Here is an 18,518-nt window from a genome sequence, read left to right on the forward strand (position 1 = left end):
ATAAAGATCTATGCCAAAGATCTATGGGGTTAATCTGAAACAATTAGCAATTCAAAGATTTATTTACTACAGATGCACAGCAGATTCCCATTAGTGTGTAATATTCAGAAAATCAAAACATATGTGGTAAAAGAGAATCTGGACATTTCTCCAAAATTCAGAGTAATTTCAGAATTAAGTCTTAATGTGGGATATAGGGAGAAAGGAAGGTGGGCAGAGTAGGATAGAGAATCTGGAGACACATATTTTCCCAAAGTGTAGGAAATGACATTTTCAAGTTTGGTAAAGTATTGTGATTGCAACTGGTTATTTAAATATGGCTTTGGATGAAAAAAGGAAAAAAATCCTCCAATTTAATTGAGTACCAAGTTAAAAGTAAACTCAAGGCAAAATATTTTGTGAAATTCATATAAGATCCATTCGACCAAACTCTATTCTTTTTCATTGTGTATTTAATTGTGCATGTGTTTCTTCTCATGTATGCCCTACAAACATCTATTTATAATGTCCCATTGTTTTATTACTAAAGGCTAGAAAGGAACTGGATTTTCTTGTGTTTCTGGAGGTCAGAAAAGGCTACTTTATGCTGCATTACCAATTAAATCCTACACCCCGAGCCAGGTTTTGAAAGCTAGAGAGTTTGATGGAACCAACTTTCTTTAAAATCGTGTGATAATTTTTCAACCAATGCAGTTAGATTTTATTTGGTATTTTAATATTACTTTCTTTCCCATATCACTTAGAAAATATTCTTAGAGGGGCACAAGTAAGTGACCAGAGATTCCTGAAATACAAAAAAAAAAAAAATGTGGCTGGACACTGTGCTGGCGCTTTCACAAATATTAGTTAATTTAGAGCAATACCAGCAAGTTAGATACGTATTTTACAGATTAGAAAATCAAGTAACACTAAGTAATAGGTGAGCCATCATGTCACCAGAAATGTGGTGGACATGGAGGACGGAGGTCCCAAGGAATCTGATCAGAAGGCGCATATCTGTATGTGTCAACATGAAGAGACAGGATGATACAACACATGATGAGGAACTTTTCTTTATGTGCGACGTCTTCCAAGCATAGCCTGCGTACCCAATTGCCAAAGCCCTTCACCATTCCGCTCACCATCATTTTTTTGATATTCATTCTCTCAGTGAGAAAAGAGCATCACCCTCCAAGGAAGCTCTTCCACGCTCGGATCACAGATAAAAGAGGCTTCAGTCCAGAAGAGGCAGGGGAAAGACAAGGACACCCACCATCTGTGGTAGCTGAGCTAGGAAGAAAGAACTGCTCATCTTTTTTTTTTTTTTTTTTTTAACAAAATCAATCATCTTTTTAACAAAATCAATCTGGTTCCTTAACGGAGCAGGTTCACTGACAGAAACAGGTCTGGTCTAGAAACATAATATAAAGGCAAGGTGACAACAACACACTTGTGAAAGGCATTTGCAGTTCTCACACAAAATGTTCCAGGATTCTAAAGCATATATTGCTTTTTAAAGCAATAGTTAATAACCCTTTGAATCATCATCATCTGTAGTAGAGATGACTTCACGTGAAAACAAAGGCTTCTTAAAGGTGACCTCAAAAGTAATCCAAGGAGAAATACAATCCATAATTGAGGACAAGTCAGGAGCAGATGGTCACACAACTTCCAGTGCCTGGGAGACAACTCTGGTGGAACTTGGTGGGACAAAATCTTCCTTGGGAATGCACCAAGAAAATGCAGTTATGATATAGATTCAGAAAGACGTCTTTGGGAAAGACTAAAGCCTGTGACTTGTTTTTTCAATCAGTTCTTTAGGGCAAGATGGGGATTGGGGGAGGAAAATGAATTACAACTGACCCTTGACCAACTCAGGTTTGAACTGCACAAATCCACTCATATGTGATTTTTTAAAAATACAGTATAGCAATGTAAATGTTCCTTCTCTTCCTTATGATTTTCTTAACATTTTCTTTTCTCTAGCCTACTTTAGAAAACAGTATATAATACATATAACATACAAAATGTATGTTAATTGTGTGTTATCAATGAGTTATTACGTTTTGGGGGAATCAAAAGTTATACATGGATTTTGGACTGTGCAGGGGGTCAGGGTCCCTCATCTCCACATTGGTCAAGGGTCTCAGCTCTAGGTGAGATTCATCTGGACCCCGGGAAGACAGTGGGCCACTCCCCACCAGAACACAAGGGAATCCAAGATGACAATGAGATGTTCTTAAAGAGTAAAAGGAGATATGTCCTCTGAGGATTAGGAATCTGAAGGCTATAGCACCGATGCTCTGTCAGAAACAATCCTATGCCACGGTGCTCACCTTGTCAGCCTCTACTTCGGTGTCTTCCCTCACCCAGAAAATAGGCACATGCAACCCTTATTTATATGATCTACTTACTCCACGAGTCAGAGTGCTGATGTAAAGAGTATACAGGTTTCACTGGATTCTACTTCTGCTCTCAGAATATTTCATTATTGTGCTCTCGGAATTATTAAGTGAAACAGAAGAACTACTTTCAGGAAAAACCAAACTGTCATCAATTATGGTGTATTTGGTAATTTGAGTGCAGCCAACAGCTCACTAATTCCACTTGTTTCTAAGCAAATGTTCCAGGATTGAAGATGCTTAGCAATGCTTCCCAAAGAGGATTTCAACAGCTAGCCAACACCTGCTGATGTTCAACTTCCCTTGGGCCCCAGCACCTCCCCTCACTGCTGTTCTTAATCTTTTCATACCCACTTTAGCGTGTCTACCACCCAAGCTGCCGTGCAGCCCTAAATCTAATCTGGAGGAAGGACTGTCGAAACATCCATAGACCGACTTACAAAAAATTCGCCGCGGACGGGTCTTCACCATTTCATTCTATGCTACTTACCCTGTCCAAGCATGGTTGATGATTGAAAAAGACTGAAAATACATATGCGGTTATTTTTTTAAAGTACTAAAAGTGAGATAAAGAAGGCTTTTGCGAATGGTAACCTGTTTCTCCCCATTTTTGCCTTCCTAGCTTTCCTTGTGCGACAGGACCTCAGCCTCTCTCTCTTCATCTCAACCCTCACCCACCTTTTCCGCCCTCCGCCATCAGGTTTTCTCTCTTCTAATTCGCTATGTACACGATGGGTGGCTAAGCCGTTTTACTAAGAATTTTTTAAATGTTTTGGAGGCTTCTTAATACATTGAAAATATTAGATGTGGTTATTAGCAATCATATTAATTTAATGAAAAGCCCTTTTAAACGCTTCCCAAGAATACCAAACGCAGCCAATTTCCCTTCATAAAGGAATAGAGAACCCAACTTGTGATTGTAGAATCGACTAGTGGCAACAACAGTTGCAAGCCTTTCTGGTGAAACGATACATTTGGGGTCTTTTTACAACCTTGTTCACATTCTAGTACCAGAACGAGCAGCTTGATGCCCTCAATTCAGAGAACTTAAAGTTGACTTTAGCTCCGTTTTCTAAAAGGACATTTGGAATAAATGGCCAAAACCAGCATAAAAATTAATCAATTCTGTAAATTCAGAACTCCCCCAGACTCAGGTTCCTGATAAAAAGCTACATTTATGTTTATCATGTGAATAGAAAAAAATAAAAATAAATGAGTTGCTTGTCTACCCTATTTGCCAGAATATAAATTCAGTAGAACGTCCACTCACTAAAGGCTTGGTAGAACCAATTCTGTCCCGGAGCTGCCTTTTCCTCAGAAGGGTTGACAGTGAGGGTCTGTACACATACCACAGCTTCTGACACTTTCTCACCGAAGTGCACAATGGTGTGATCCTTGGCTCCTGACAACAGTATTACGATAGTGTAGATATCTTTCACTTTATTTGTAAAGTATAACTGGAAAAGAAAATCAGTCTTTCATGGAGAAAAGGTAGTAGATCCAGGAGGAACTAAAAAACCAGGTGTGTTTACTAGTGGAAATAAATGTGTTTTCAAGCAAAGAATTTTATTCCTATGATCCTTTAGATATTCTGTACATTTAGGAACTTTATATAATGAAAATTTGGAGCTGAATAATGTGCTATGGATATTACTTAAAACTGGATACGTGAGAGGTTCATATATTGAAATTTTAAATTCCTACATCAGAAAACTAAGGAAATGAAGTTGGCAGAGCCAGAACCAGATGGGTCCACTCCCACCTCGACTGCAATGCTGTTCCCCATGGACTAGGAACGCAATGGGGTGTTCCTGAAAGTGCGTAATAACAGGGGTTAGGGAGACCTGCTGAACAATAGTGGATTAGACAAAACAAAAAAGCAAAACAAAAAAACCCCTTTCTCCTCCTGCCTTATCTCATTTGCCAAATCAACAATTCCTGAATAATTGTCTGCTATTATTAGTGTTTTCTCTGTGTCCAATTCCTAACGGTCAATCCTTCATTTTTTCTTCGGCCTTGTCTTCATCTGACTCACCGAACCTCAGTGAACTCAGGTTATTATTTACTTCTGGTCACTCCCACAGCCTCCAAGATTTGAGCCCTACTCAAGCTGTTTTCCCACGGTCCGGAACGCTGGCTGGGAGGAGGAACATGAGAATTATGTTTCTCAATTCCTCATTCCAGGCAGCTTTAACAACACCTGTGAATCTTACATGCTCTCTGAACTAATCACAATCAATAATTTTTTTAAAGATTTACTTATTTTAGAGAGAGACAAGGAGAGAGCGCGAGCATGAGTGATGGGGAGGGGCAGACTCCCCACTGACTGAGACTCGATCCCAGCACCCCCAGATCATGACCTGAGCCAAAGGCAGCCACCTAACCAACCGAGCCACCCAGGTGCCCCAACACAATCAATAATTATCAGCACCAATACACCCATTCTGGGTACACCCACCATTCCAGCATTCCCATTTTGGGGAGCAAAAGACAACATATATGAGAGAAGTTTCTATAACTTCGATCATCCCAGAGCAAAGGCAAAATCATGCTCAGGATTGTTTCAGGAGAGACAGGTTTATGAAATTGAGAAGGACATTGCCAATATTAATATTAGTTACCTATTATGAAACTGCCCAGGAAGATACCACGCCTTTAAATTTCTATTAAAGGAGTAAAAGTTGAAATATTCCTTTCATACAGAATAAAAAATATTTACTATCAACAGGGGAATGAAAGGAATTTATTGCCAATGTTTGAAAAGGTGTTTGGAAAGGAGGACAGAGGGAAGCTCTAGCAGTAACGAAAGGTTTATACTCTTCTCTACGTTAGGTTACAGAATGCCTCACCATGGTGGACTGGTCAACATGGAGAGGGCAAGAAAGCTGTTTCCCCCAAAGCCCACCAGGGGGTTTGAATGTCACAGGTCTCTACTCCATGAAGGAACAACCTTGGTCTTTTGTGGAGCAGCCCATAACATTTCGGAAGTAGAGAAAATCAGCCCCTCACGGTTTCTTCCCATAAACACATTCCTGACTTCAATGAAAGCAAATCACACTTCTGAAAAGATTGTACTTGGTAGTAAGCTTATGTTATTTACAAGACGTCCTTAAAAATGCATCAAACATGGCCTCTCCTCTGAGGAGAAGACCAGCAATATGTCTGAGCACTGCATATGTGTGATCTCAGTCAGTCTCCATGAGGGCTCCACAATCATAGTCTTTTCTTAGGGAAGCAGAAGCTCTGATAACTTAGTAACTTGACCTGGTTCAAAACACTGGAGGGAAACCAAGATTTCAACCTGGCTCTCTGTGACTTTAAGGTCAGTACTTTCCACATTGTCACAGCTTGCATCCGGGGAGGAGAGAAAGAGACAACACAGGGAAGTTGAGAATATGCCAAGTCAGTTTGCCCCAACAATTTTTCCCAGGACTTCAGGGAAGAGAGAGGTCCCTGTGGTAGCGTCCACTTCCATGACCGTAATGACAGCTACCATTGACAGAGAGCTGAACGGACACAGACAGGCCCATATGATGCACCTGACAGGAACGGATTCACACAACATGGTGGTGAAGAAGACAGACCGAGTCAGGGCCACACTCATGCTTCTTAATGGTCAGGTCCCCTACTTTTGCTAAGACTTAGTTTCCAAATCTATAAACTGGTGAGGTCCTATGAAGATCATCCTTATACCTAACCCAAGTAGCTCTAAGAATTAATAATCATCATAATGTTTACAATCCTGAATATTAAAGTTTGACTGTCCTCCTCTTAAAGAGGAGAACTGTAAGCTCAGGGCAAGTGAGCAAAATCTGCTATAGAAGTCATACATACTTTAAAATCATTTTTTTATGGGCGCCTGGGTGGCTCAGTTGGTTAAGTGACTGCCTTCAGCTCAGGTCATGATTCTGGAGCCCCGGGACTGAGTCCTGCATCGGGCTCCCTGCTCAGCGGGAAGCCTGCTTCTCCCTCTGACCCTCCCCCTCCCCATGGTCTCTTTCTCTTCATTCTCTCTCTCAAATAAATAAAAAAAAATTTTTAAATCATTTTTTATTATCAACTCAGTTCAATTTATCCTCATTTATTTCACAGTGGCTTTTTTTTTTTTTATCCCAGTTACTGCCAAGTTTTGTTAAAGAAAATTTCCATTACCTTTCTTAAATTTATGCTCTGAATCAGAGAAACAAAGGATTGGTATGGACCTTAACTTGACCTAATCCAATCCCTGTATGATTTTTGTATTTTCCCTATAAGTTGGGACATCCAGACTGTACTAGGATGATGCCCATGATAAGGGCTTCACATCCTCCCTTATAAGTCACTATATATAGAACAAAACAAACGAAAAGGAAAAAAAAAAGGATTGTTACTGATATCTGGTTAATCCCTAAGTAGGACAGAATTAGAATGGCATTTGCTAAAGCTAATATAAACTACTCACAGAGTTAAAAATGTATCTCTATAACTGAAAACAAGGTGACAGTAAATATTCAACATTTGCACCTATACAAGGCTAGGAGAAATTTGTGCTCCTTGCCATACAAGTGCATCACCGTTCACAATAATATAGGAATCTAAATCTGATACTTGGATAACAGATAACTTTGTGAAGAGTACAGAACGTGAAACCACATACGTATTTATGTATTTACTTTATGTATTTATGTATGTATGTATGTATGTAGACAAACATTCTTTGTTTCCAAAATGGAAAAATGTTAGATTGGGTGCATTGGGCAAATCACTTCTTAGCTTTGTTATAGCCCTAAAGACACAGTTTCCACCAGGATAGAGTTAAATACCAATGGAGGATTTTTAAAACAAACCCCAGTTAAAGTCAATTTTGTTAAGCAGAGCCAATATTAAATAAACTCTCTTGTCTCTCTTTGCCTATCCATAGACTATTCCAAAGTTTTCAAACATTTGCCAACTAATTTAACAGCAATCTGTCATTTGTTAAAATGCAACTGGTACCAAGTCTGTTATAGCTGGATGTGTATCAGATAAAAATATATTCTTCCCAAGTGGAATTGGTTAATTTTATTATGATTATTATTACTCGTTTATTATACAAGCTCATTATACCTCTTCTCTCCCCTTCTGGTGAACATATGCCTTTAATTTAAGGGTGGAGAAATGTGTGTATGTGCACGTATGTGCATGTAAGGGACAGTGTGTGATTGTAAAGCAACTCTGTGTTTTCAGCAAATATTCCAAATATCCAATCAGGTGTAAAATCTGGTAAAGTGAAAAGGAAACTGATGATGGGAAGGGGATATATTAATCAGAGACTTCATAAAAGACTCAACAGCCAGGCATGTACCAATAGATGTTGATCAAATGTCCTGGTTTCCATCTGGAGGCCTTGAGAAGAACAGACTGCGGATGGGACGAAGGGAGATTAAGGGCCAATGATTTGGATTTCACCTGATTTTGTTTCCCCAACCTTGACATTGGTTCTGTTATGAATGCACTGGAAGGCTCTCGTGGATAATCCCAAAGCCTAAAAAGTTCAAAGAAAAATGATCTGGCATTGAAAGTATACTTGTAGATAGCATGGTTAAGTAAACTCTGGACTCCATGCTTCTACAATATGTGCAATGAGCCACATGATTTCTCCAGCTCAGAGTAAGATAAATGCCAAATCAGTGCTTGGTACGTAGTGGGGACTTGAGAACTACCTCTTGAGTAAAACAGTAAGGGAAGTACTGGTAATCTGAATATAGGGTTTTCTGATTATGAAAAAACGGAAAAGATTCAGTTCCAATTTTTTGCTTGTTTTCTAAAGGATGTTATAAAATGCCCTTGCCAGGAAACTGTGAAAAGCTGCCAATATGTGAGATGCCTGCTGACAAATGTAAAAATGCATCAGGTATTAATAAAGTTTAATAACCCAAATGGGGCAAAAAAAGATGATTGCAAGGCAACTAGACCGAACACAAAAAGTTTTTTTAATTGTGTGCCATGCAGTCTGTCCTTCTCACTACTTATAAGATTCTAGCCACTGAAGGGTCTTGGGGAATTTGCTTGCACTTTATTTAGAACATTTATTCATCATTGCATGGTGAGCTTCTCAAAGACAACAGCTGAGTGTTATTCATCTTTCACTACCACCTAGCAAAATACCTAGAATATTGATAATCACCCAATGTGAATGTCTCCTGAATGCAATCAATCAGGAATAAATGAATGAATAAACAGTCTATCCAAGAAAAGCTCAGGCAGTTAGCTTCTTATTCTGATACCAAACCTTGGGTGACTTATATCTGAAACACTGTCAACTGACTCATTCATTTTATAAAATCATTTTCCTATTTAGAATCGCCTGGGTAGACAAAGCAAAGAGTTTCCCCTAAAGGAAGTCTTTGCCCATCATACCAAGGAGCCAGGCCAAAGGTTCACCATGGTAAGTGGAATCGTGTCAGTTTGAATGAGAGTAACGTTTAAAGGGTCCTTTCCTTTGATGACATGTAAGATTTCAATTCTGAGACCCCTGGCAAGATTGTGAGAGACCTTTGTGCCCTTCTAAGAAGCTTAGACTATTCCTCCTCGGTCCTAGGGAGAAGCGGTGAGTTTTAAAGAGAAGACAAAGGACAAGATTTACATGCAAAAAAATACTTCTCTGGCTTCAGTGTTCATGCTGAATTGAAAGTTGGAGCTCAAGCTAGGAGGATGGAAGCTTTGGAAGGATGCTGTGGGCTCAAGTCCGTCTGAGAGATGCTGGTTCTAATTGTCAGAACAAGAGGACACATTCCATAGACTTTTAGGAAGACAGGAAAGAAAGACTTATTGGATGAAGAAAAGAAGAAATCACACATTTTAGGAAGGTAGACGGGGTGACCCATAGTGACATCAACCAGTAAACAAATATACAAATATGGTAAAAACAATTCAGCCACTCAAACTGTTTCCAGTTCTAATGTTCTGATTCTTAAGGTCTAATGGGTTTAGCTGAATTTTTGTAAAGCAGTTCCAAACAATGTAAAATGAAATTAAATTTAACACCAATTCAAAACGAGTCACAAAAATAAAAGCTTTTGGGTGGTTAAAGTTTAGAATGTTGAGTAAATCAAGTTACACACATCTCTTTACTGCAGAACTTCTCAGAGCCTTTAATATGCTTTTCAGTTTCAAAAGGGAGCATATAAGAAGTGGTGTTTCTTAAGCCTATTTTTTAAAATTATTTATTTGAGAGCGAGAGAAAGAGAGAGAATTAACCGGGGGGGAAGGGGCAGAGGCAGAGGGAGAAGCAGGCTCCCTGGCGAGCAGGGAGCCTGATGTGGGGCTAGATCCCAGGACCCTGGGATCATGACCTGAGCCAAAGGCAGACGCTTAACCGACTGAGCCACCCAGGCGTCCCCCTTGAGCCTATTTGATAGCAAAATCCTCCACCCACCCCACCCCTCTTTGGGGCATCTTATTAATTAGTGTTTTATGGAATAGACTTTAGAAAATATTCTCTTGGATATTCTGTCCCATTTATCTTGGCCATTCCTTAATAATAATCTCAAGACTGTATATTTACCTTCTTTTAAGGATCACTTAGAAATATGAAATGGATTAATCCACTAACCCAGACATTTTGGACAATTAAGACTTTTTACAGCATTCTGCATGATTAAATGGCATTTCACTTTTATTACCCTGGCCTTTTCAAAAGTGATAACGATTAAGACTCATAACTTAGAGACTTTACAATGTTCCAGAAACTCTGCTGCATATGTTACAGGTATTAATCATATAATCCTCACAATAGTCCTATAAAGTAATTACTAGCAGTTAGCTCCATTTTATAGAGGAACAAACTGATCCTCAGAGAAGCTAATTAACTTGAACACGGTAAGAATGCACTGAAACCCACTGGAGAGTCTGAATCCATAGTCCGCTTGCATTAATCACCAGAATATATCATGTATGTTAGTGACTCATTTCCATATTATTAATTAAAAAAAACAATCCAAGTGGGATCCTTAAATAAATTCACTCAGTATATGCAGCAAACTGGCATGGAATTCACCCACATATTTGTTCACTCATCACTAAACAGACATTGTTTTAGGTTTTTGGGATCTAGCACAGAACAAAACGCTCCATCTCTGGGCCTTTACGGGAGAGACAATTGATCAACAAGATAAGGAAATATACTAAATAGAAGGAGAAAAGGGTTCTGAAGGGTTGGCATGTGTGTATTTTATTGTGGACTAGAAGAAGCAGGCAGGCCTCCCTACCAGGACAAATGACATAATGGATCAGAGAAGAGCCCTGGGTTTCACATAACAAGGTCATCACTGTGGTCTTGACAAGAACAGCCTCAGTGCACTGAGGGGTCAGGGCTCTGAGGAGTGGCTTTAAGAAACAATAGAAAAACAGCTTGTAGAGGAAAGGATGAACAATGGTTTCCAAGGGACAAAAAAGAAATGAGTCAGTAATTGGAAAAATAGAAGAAAACCGCAGAGAGAGTCTCCCCTCTGTCTTCTGAGATAGAATTGATGGTATGTGGATGGCAGTAATGCAGAGGAAAGGGATGTTTTGATGATGAGAGAAGAGAGAACTGATCGAGCCACGTCTTTAGTGAGGCGAGAAGCTAAGGCATCCAGTGAAGAAATGGAGGAGGTGGATTTAGGTAGAAGGTGAGAAATTCATTCACCACGGTAACAGGAAAAAAATCTCTGCTATGTGGTCACGGATGATACAAGGAGGTCAGATGTGCCAAATAAAGCAGAAATGATGACATGCAGAATAATTTATTAGATTTCTTTGAGGCCCACATTCTGACTTGTTTAGCTTTGCTGAGTATCTATTTTCTATAAAATTGGGGCAAACAGGATCTATCTTATGAGATCACTGTGAAGATTAAAAGTTATCTATTTTGGGGCTCAGAGGACTGACCATATGCTAACAGACTGGCAAATGCTGAGTGTTTTAGTATAGTTATTATTATGATTACCCCTACTACTATCATCATCATTAATTGTACACAATGCATATTATGTACCTCTGATTCCTGCATTGAATTTTACAGCTCCTTAGCATCAAAGAAAATGCAGTCTCTGGGGAAAAGAGCAAGTTGTCAGTTGTAACATGATTTGTTCAACATAGTTTTGTCTAATGCGATGTTGGCACCGTAATTCGAAAGGCTCTAAATTGAATCAATTCTGATTTTGTTAGTCTTTGAAAAGAGTGTTACATTCTACTGAACCAAATACTTCTTAGAGTAAACAAGTAGGCAGCATTTTGAAATCCAGTATTCGCTACGTTTTTTGATTAGCAAGCAGAAGGAATGAATGTGATCAATACTTGGATTCCTTGAGCAAAATATATTTCCTTTGTGAAAATCTGTTTTGACGCGTAGGCTGCTTCCTCTTTCCTCCCCCTCCTCCCTGCCACTTGTCCTGATGTTGCTGCCCCCCCCAGTCCGGCTTATCATCACCTCTTCCCTGGACCATTTCAATCTTCCGCTCCTGCCTCCCCGTCCCTCTCCCACACAGAGTCCATTCCCTGCACAGCAGCGAGCTTGGAAAATTTTGTGTCCCAACAGGACACTACTCAGAAAACCTCCACAGGTTTTCTGCAATGGAATAAATCACAAACACCCTCCATGGTTTAGAAGTCCTGTGGAACTGGCCGCTGACTACCTCTCCAAACCATCTCTTACTGCCCGCTCTCTGCCCACATCACTTCCATCATCCAAATCAGCATTTTGTTCTGTGAGCACAGCCTGATCATTCTCCACTCAGGGTGTTTTGCTCTTGCTGTTCCTTCTGCAGAAAACATCCCTTCCACACGACTGGCCTCTTACCATTTATGTCCCCATTCATGTACCCCCTCCTCAGAGAGGACTCCCTATCCTCCTGAACTACACTTCTGTCCTGCCCCCTCACCCGTTTATCTCATTTATGACACTTATCGTTAGCTTGTCATCTTGACGGTTTCTATGTTCGTTTCCCGTCTTGTTGCTCGAATGTACAGACTCTGATGAGTTGCATATAAAACTTAGATGTCTCCTTCATTGCTTTATCTACATTCTACAGAAAGTGGGAGCTCACTGAATTTAATAGAAAGAACAAATAAATTTCAATTCCTGTATTTTTGTAGGTGATACAGTTAAAACCCTAACAGGCCAGAATGACCTTAAGCTGTCACACAGGGTTTTATCCAGAACCTGAGGGAGCTATTTTAGTAGTTATTTATTCCTTCATTCCTTAAATCACTCAGCCAATAAATCACTCATTTCTTAGTTGCACTTTGTAATCTAACTTTGTATAAAGTTTTCATCTGATCATTTTCAAGTTTGACAATGTATATTATATATAGAACACAAATTAGAATTAAATATCGAAGACTATAGAATGTACTGTGCCATTTGATGCTTGATAATAAGGAAGCGGAAGGTTTCTTTCTCCCGGAAGACTAACATGCTGCTTTAAAAATGTTAAATTATATATTCATAGATATTTAGAGAAACATCTCTTGGGAAAATATAAATTAAATTCAAGACTACAAACATAGATAAGTAGAATGAATTTGTATATCGAAATGGAAGATGTGCTTTTAAGGGCAAATGAAATTGAAGGTGAGGCCAGACATAGGAAGAACAAAGTATATGACATGCAAGAACTCAGAAAGTCTATGCTGGTTTCTATATATTGTTTCTAACCCACCACTACAGGTAGCTCAACGGAATCATCTAGAATTCTGTAGTGCAGAAATGGTAGACAAGGATAGGGGACTGAGGAGAAATATAAAGTTTTTTGAAAGGACATGATCTCTTCTTTGAAAAAAAATATATGTATACATACATGCTGATACCTATATATGTATATGTAAATATATATACACTTATATACACACACTGATACCTATAAATAAAATGTATTTCTTGAGCGCCTATTGCTATTGACACAAGGTATCGTGTCAATAGCTTTAGATGTATTATCATCTCATTTAACACTCATAACATCTCTCTTGGTACTATTATTGGCTTACTTTAGATGAGGAAATGGGAGCAGATGTAATTCGATCTGTATCGGGTCAGAGAGCAGTAAATGACAGATCCCGGACTCAACCTGGCTAAGTCCGAAGCCTGTGTTTATTAGCAAACACATAGAAACCGTATCCTGTTGATCTAAACACATTTAAATGGGTCGCTGCTGCTTTTCCATAATCCATGTGCCATGAGAACAGCCAGAGAATAATCTGTTGTTTTTTTAGGAGTTATTTCTTTTGTTACTACCTTAACTCTAAAAGTAAATAGCTAAATTCCCCCCCACCTCTTTTTTTAGATTAAAACCTTGAAAGATCTTCAGTGAAATGTTGAATAAATTATGGTATCTCCATATTCTAAAAATGGTGAAACATTACAATAGATGAGTTCTATCCTTATGAATTACCCTGGAAGAATGCCCATCACACACTGCTAAGTGAAAACAGCAACATGCAGAGGCATGTGATCCCTGTTTGTTGTGGGAATGCACACAGAAGTAGAGAAAGGTGGAGTCCATACCCTTAACAATGGTTATCTAGTTGTGTGGGGAATCAATTTTTAATTTCATCTTTATAGCATGATTTATTTTAATGAGCATGGGTTACTTTTGGAATTAATAATGAATATAAAGTAATTTTTTTCAAAACTATTTGTTTCTAAATATAATCTTCCTATAAGTTTGAATAGCTTCTTCAGATGATCTTCTTTCTTAACCTTTTTTCCTTCAACCAAAGTACCAGATTTTTGTTTTACACGTTGAAATTCCAGTCAAGATTACCACTGAATGAAAGACTCCCTAGCAAAAGTAAATTTGAAAACATCGGTCCCCATCTGATTCAATGGCAACTACTGAACATGGGGCATTGTCTGTCTATATGTATGTGATTGAGATTATTAATTACTAATATACTAATGAGAAATTCCATCCTACTCTTTATATTATATCAAAAGCCATACAAATACAATTTGAAGACTAAATATGAAATAAGCTTGATTTATTTAACTTGAATGACCATTCAATGGATGGCATAGAAAAATACTAATCTGCATTCCAGGGCTTTGGTAATGCAACCACCAGATTACTTAGAGTACGTTCATTTGGTGTTCAGACACCTTGAAAGGAAAATTCTAGGCAAAACAATTTAAAACACTATTCTATAGCTTTAAAGGGCTCTAGAGTAGCTAAAAATTGATAGAACTAGAAAGGATGTCTTAACCAAGCCTGAACTATCTTTCAGTTAGGAAGCACATCCTGAATGAGTGCATAAGCCTTCCCTTCCAGTCTATTTCAAAATAACCAGCAGACAGCTTAGCTTAGTCTTGTGATTAGCTCATTTGCAGAATGGATGTAACACACAAACCTCAAGGTTCAGTGCCTCTTTCTATAAACCTGTCTCCTGGCTCAGCTATGAGTTCTGTCCATTCCTCTAGAGAATCCCATGAGAATCATCAAGAGAATCATCACTGATTGACAAGGTATGAGCCAAGGTGCTTTTAAAACCTACCATTCTAACGCCGTTTTCAAAGGCTTGCCGGGTGAGTGGAGCCGGTCCATCCACGGTCTTGCCATCATCATCAGGGCCCCAGCTTGCACTGTAGATATGCACGTGCTGAGGATTGAAGCTAACCGATTTTGCTTCAACCATGTCCGTGACATCTCCATCCAGCATCCGAACCCCTTCCAGACAGAAGGGAATTAGCTTGAATAGAGGCTTCACTATATAACACCCAAACAGCCCAAGACATATTTCCAATTACAGCAATTTGGGGGCAAAGAATCAACTTTTTAATCAACACTTAAGTGAACATCTTCTCCGCCCCCCCCATGCAGACTCTTCCAAAGCTTTCCCGGAGAGAAAGTAAATTACGTCATACGGGAGAAAGCAAAACTTCTTTAAAATCTTTTTTATCCATTATTCTCTTTTTTAAAGTTTCCACAATCTCTCCCTTCTCTTTCTCCCTGTATTCAGAGAGTACTTGACAGAGAGAGCCTCAAGGAATCCATCTTCCCTAAACTTCTCTTCATTAGGTAACTTGTGTTCATAATTGATATAGAGCATTCTGACCTTAGCGGGCTCACAAAATTTGGAAAGCCGCCAAGTTAGGTTGGTTTAATTTCCTCCGTATTTAATATTATCTCCTAATCTGTAAGACTGATGTGAACTTAATACATTATTTCTTTGCCAAGTTATTTATAAGTCAAATAATAAATGAGAATGCTCTCTTTGCATGTCACACATCAAATCAGTCTCCAAGGGTTTTAGCAATGTTCAGTCATTAGTCTTCATTTAAGCATATTCCCACCAGACAGACCTTAATAGGAAAAAAAATTGACACAGAGATCCCAAAATAAATTACATGTCAAATGTCAGGCTTTCTTTCCTTTTATTTTGGAGACTCAGAACAACAATAAAACATCTAATTGTGAAGTAAACCTATCTCTCCTTCAGCTTAAGCTGAATAGCCTCACTGAGATGCTGTATTATTTTACAATTATATCTTTACAGCCCATGTTTACTCCTTAGAAAAACCTTGTTCTCTAGCGGGATTTCAAGCTTTTATGGCTACCAGCCCATGGGGCTTAAATAATAAAACCACTAATCAGGCAGCTTTGATACTATGCGGTTTGAGGTGGGACTTCTGGTAGAAAATCAACATATTCTTGAAAAAAACTATACCTTCTTTGTGCTTTAAAAATGTTTAACTTTTAATTCTAAAATTTACAAACATAAAAGAAGAAATGACAATGAGCATTGAGACAGACAAAACTTAACTGGTAACATTCTGCCATATTTCCAGCAGAACCTTTTTAAGCTACATGACAGGTCACTATACCCTTTAATATTTATTTCCGAAAGAACAGTGGAAATCAACATTCAGGACACACTGAATTTCCTCAAAGTGCCCCTAAAGACACAGCACTGATTATTATATCTCTTGACTGTCTTTTCCTCCAGACCTTTGGATTTTTAAAGGAGATGGATAGAACAACTGATATGGATCACAAGGGTTATAAATAAGTTACTTTAGAAATTATCAAATGGAAACTGTACTTAGAAGGCTTTTCAGCACTTTGTTTTGTGGGGGTAGAATGCCCAGCCTGATGCTCTTTGTATATACTGGGTCCTAAGCAGCCACTGGTTTACTTTAATTTGACATGAATATTCAAAATTCACCTGCATGGTTTTTACTGAAAACAAGATGAACTATTTCATATGCCTCCATTTTTACTTCTTGCTATTTCAAAGCAGAAAATGGAACTACAGTTGACCCTTGAACAACTCAGAGTTAGATGCACTAACATTCCCCCCCCACCACGAAGTCAAAAATCCACGTACAACTTTGACCCCCCAGACACGTAACTACTAATAGCCTACTATCGCTTGGAAGCCTTACCAACAACATAGAGTTGATGAACACATATTTTGTATGATGTATGTATTACAGATTATATTCTTACCATAAAGTAAGTTAGAAAAAAGAAAAGGTTATTAAGAAAATCTTATGGAGGAGATAGTCCATTTACAGTAGCGTACTTGTACGTACTGAAAAAAAATATGTATACAAGTGGACACACACATTTCAAACCTGTGCTGTTGAAGGATCAACTGTATTTTACCAGTACAAAGAAATAAACACTGGACTATATAAATGCCTGAAATAACCTAACCGGTAATTCGAAATGCCAACACATAGAGGAGTATCTACATGATACCTGAGTGCAGTTTCTGGGTCATGCAACTGATGGAAGTCTAGGAAAAAAATGCTTGATGAAATCATATCTAGAGGGTAATACTCCTTTTCTGACCACAAATTAACAAGGAAGACTTTTGCTTCCTCAAGTTTAAAGATGAGAGGTTGATTTTTCCTTATATCTGACTGCAAGCCTTGATGCTTTGGGTCTGGGTGGTTCAGTATATAATTCAGAATGTTCTTGTTTTGGGGATGACAGAACATTGGTGAGTCATTGCCATACATGTTCTTACTGAAGTCCTGTGTGGCTAGATCAGAAGTTTGTCTGTGAGTTTGTTCCTTCAGTCCCTCAGGGTCAGGGAATGCTGGGTTAGTGCAGGACAGTGAGGACCTGGGCAACAATGTGTGCTGGTCTATGTGAGGGACTCTGTGTGTCATGTCTGGGACAGCAAGCAGGGCTGATTAGTAGCCACCATAGTCATTGGATTCTCTTGAGACTATCAGGGCCACCATAGTCATTGGGATTCTCTTGAGATTATCAGGGCCACCATAGTCATTGGATTCTCTTGAGACTATAAGGGGTATCCAGCACCCTTATCATTCTTCAGGGGAAATTTCTGTCTTCTTTCTTTAGCTCCTTCATGAACCTTCCCCTTTGACGCTCAGCAGATGTTGTCAGAGTATAGCTAACTACTGGTTAACAAGCGGCCATACTCTAAGAATTTGGTGTGAAATAAAGGAGAGAGAGAGGTCAAATGCACTGAGCACTGACATTCGAAGTAGTGTCAGGAAACTTTTCCTTAGCACCGTTAGTGTACATCCCAAATGTCATGTTACAAAACCTCTACATTTACTCTAGGAAGGACTGGTTAAATTTTAGATCCAATTCTATTTACCACTTGGCAACAATAGTGTAGGGAAAACAAAGATGTCAGTCTAGTCACCAGGAAGTTCATTCATCTGTGACACTGTTTAGGGGAACCCCCAGGGGACACCTTGGAACCACTAGGATCTATAGTGTCTGTTAGCATGTGTTCACCCATCTGTGTGTGCCTGTGGCACCAGGCTAGAGCTAATGGAAGATGATTACAAAGGGCAAAGAGTTTGCTTCTATTAACACCCAGATTTTACATTCCCTTGGTTAGGTCCTCGTAGTAGGCATATGTATAGAGTTTGTGAATGTGTGTAATGTATATACATAATCTGGGATTATTAACAATATCTCTATCGCTCTATTATGGGTCTACAAAAGGAGATTATACCATTTTCCATTTTAATTTCCATTAAAAAGGAACTTTTGGTAAAACATAAAGAAAAAGGAAAAAAATGGATTTTCTGTTTTGATACTAATTTCAGAATGTCTCTCTCCATAGAGATATTATGGGCTGGTGTTTAGATTATCAGTTCTTTCCGAGCCAGGCAGCCATTATATAGCTCGGGACAGATGTCAATGACCCCAT

At 38.8% G+C, this 18,518-nt stretch overlaps 1 protein-coding gene across 8 annotated transcripts in view; it reads right to left on the reverse strand.

Annotated features, from left to right (window-relative positions):
• PCSK5 (proprotein convertase subtilisin/kexin type 5) overlaps positions 1–18,518 on the reverse strand; it is a 465,096-nt gene that overhangs the window by 278,711 nt on the left and 167,867 nt on the right. For all 8 annotated transcript variants that reach the window (XR_012374027.1, XR_012374026.1, XM_073878061.1 and 5 more), the window contains exon 7: positions 14,871–15,043. Coding sequence is in view for 6 of the 8 variants with exons in the window: in XM_073878061.1 (XP_073734162.1) it covers positions 14,871–15,043 (173 nt within the window). In the remaining 2 variants the exon portion in view is untranslated. The remainder of the gene's footprint in view (positions 1–14,870; positions 15,044–18,518) is intronic.

Source organism: Callorhinus ursinus, unplaced genomic scaffold, assembly GCF_003265705.2.
Source record: "Callorhinus ursinus isolate GAN/ISIS: 27379988/994484 unplaced genomic scaffold, GSC_fseal_2.0 scaffold28, whole genome shotgun sequence".
Classification (NCBI taxonomy): Eukaryota; Metazoa; Chordata; class Mammalia; order Carnivora; family Otariidae; genus Callorhinus; species Callorhinus ursinus.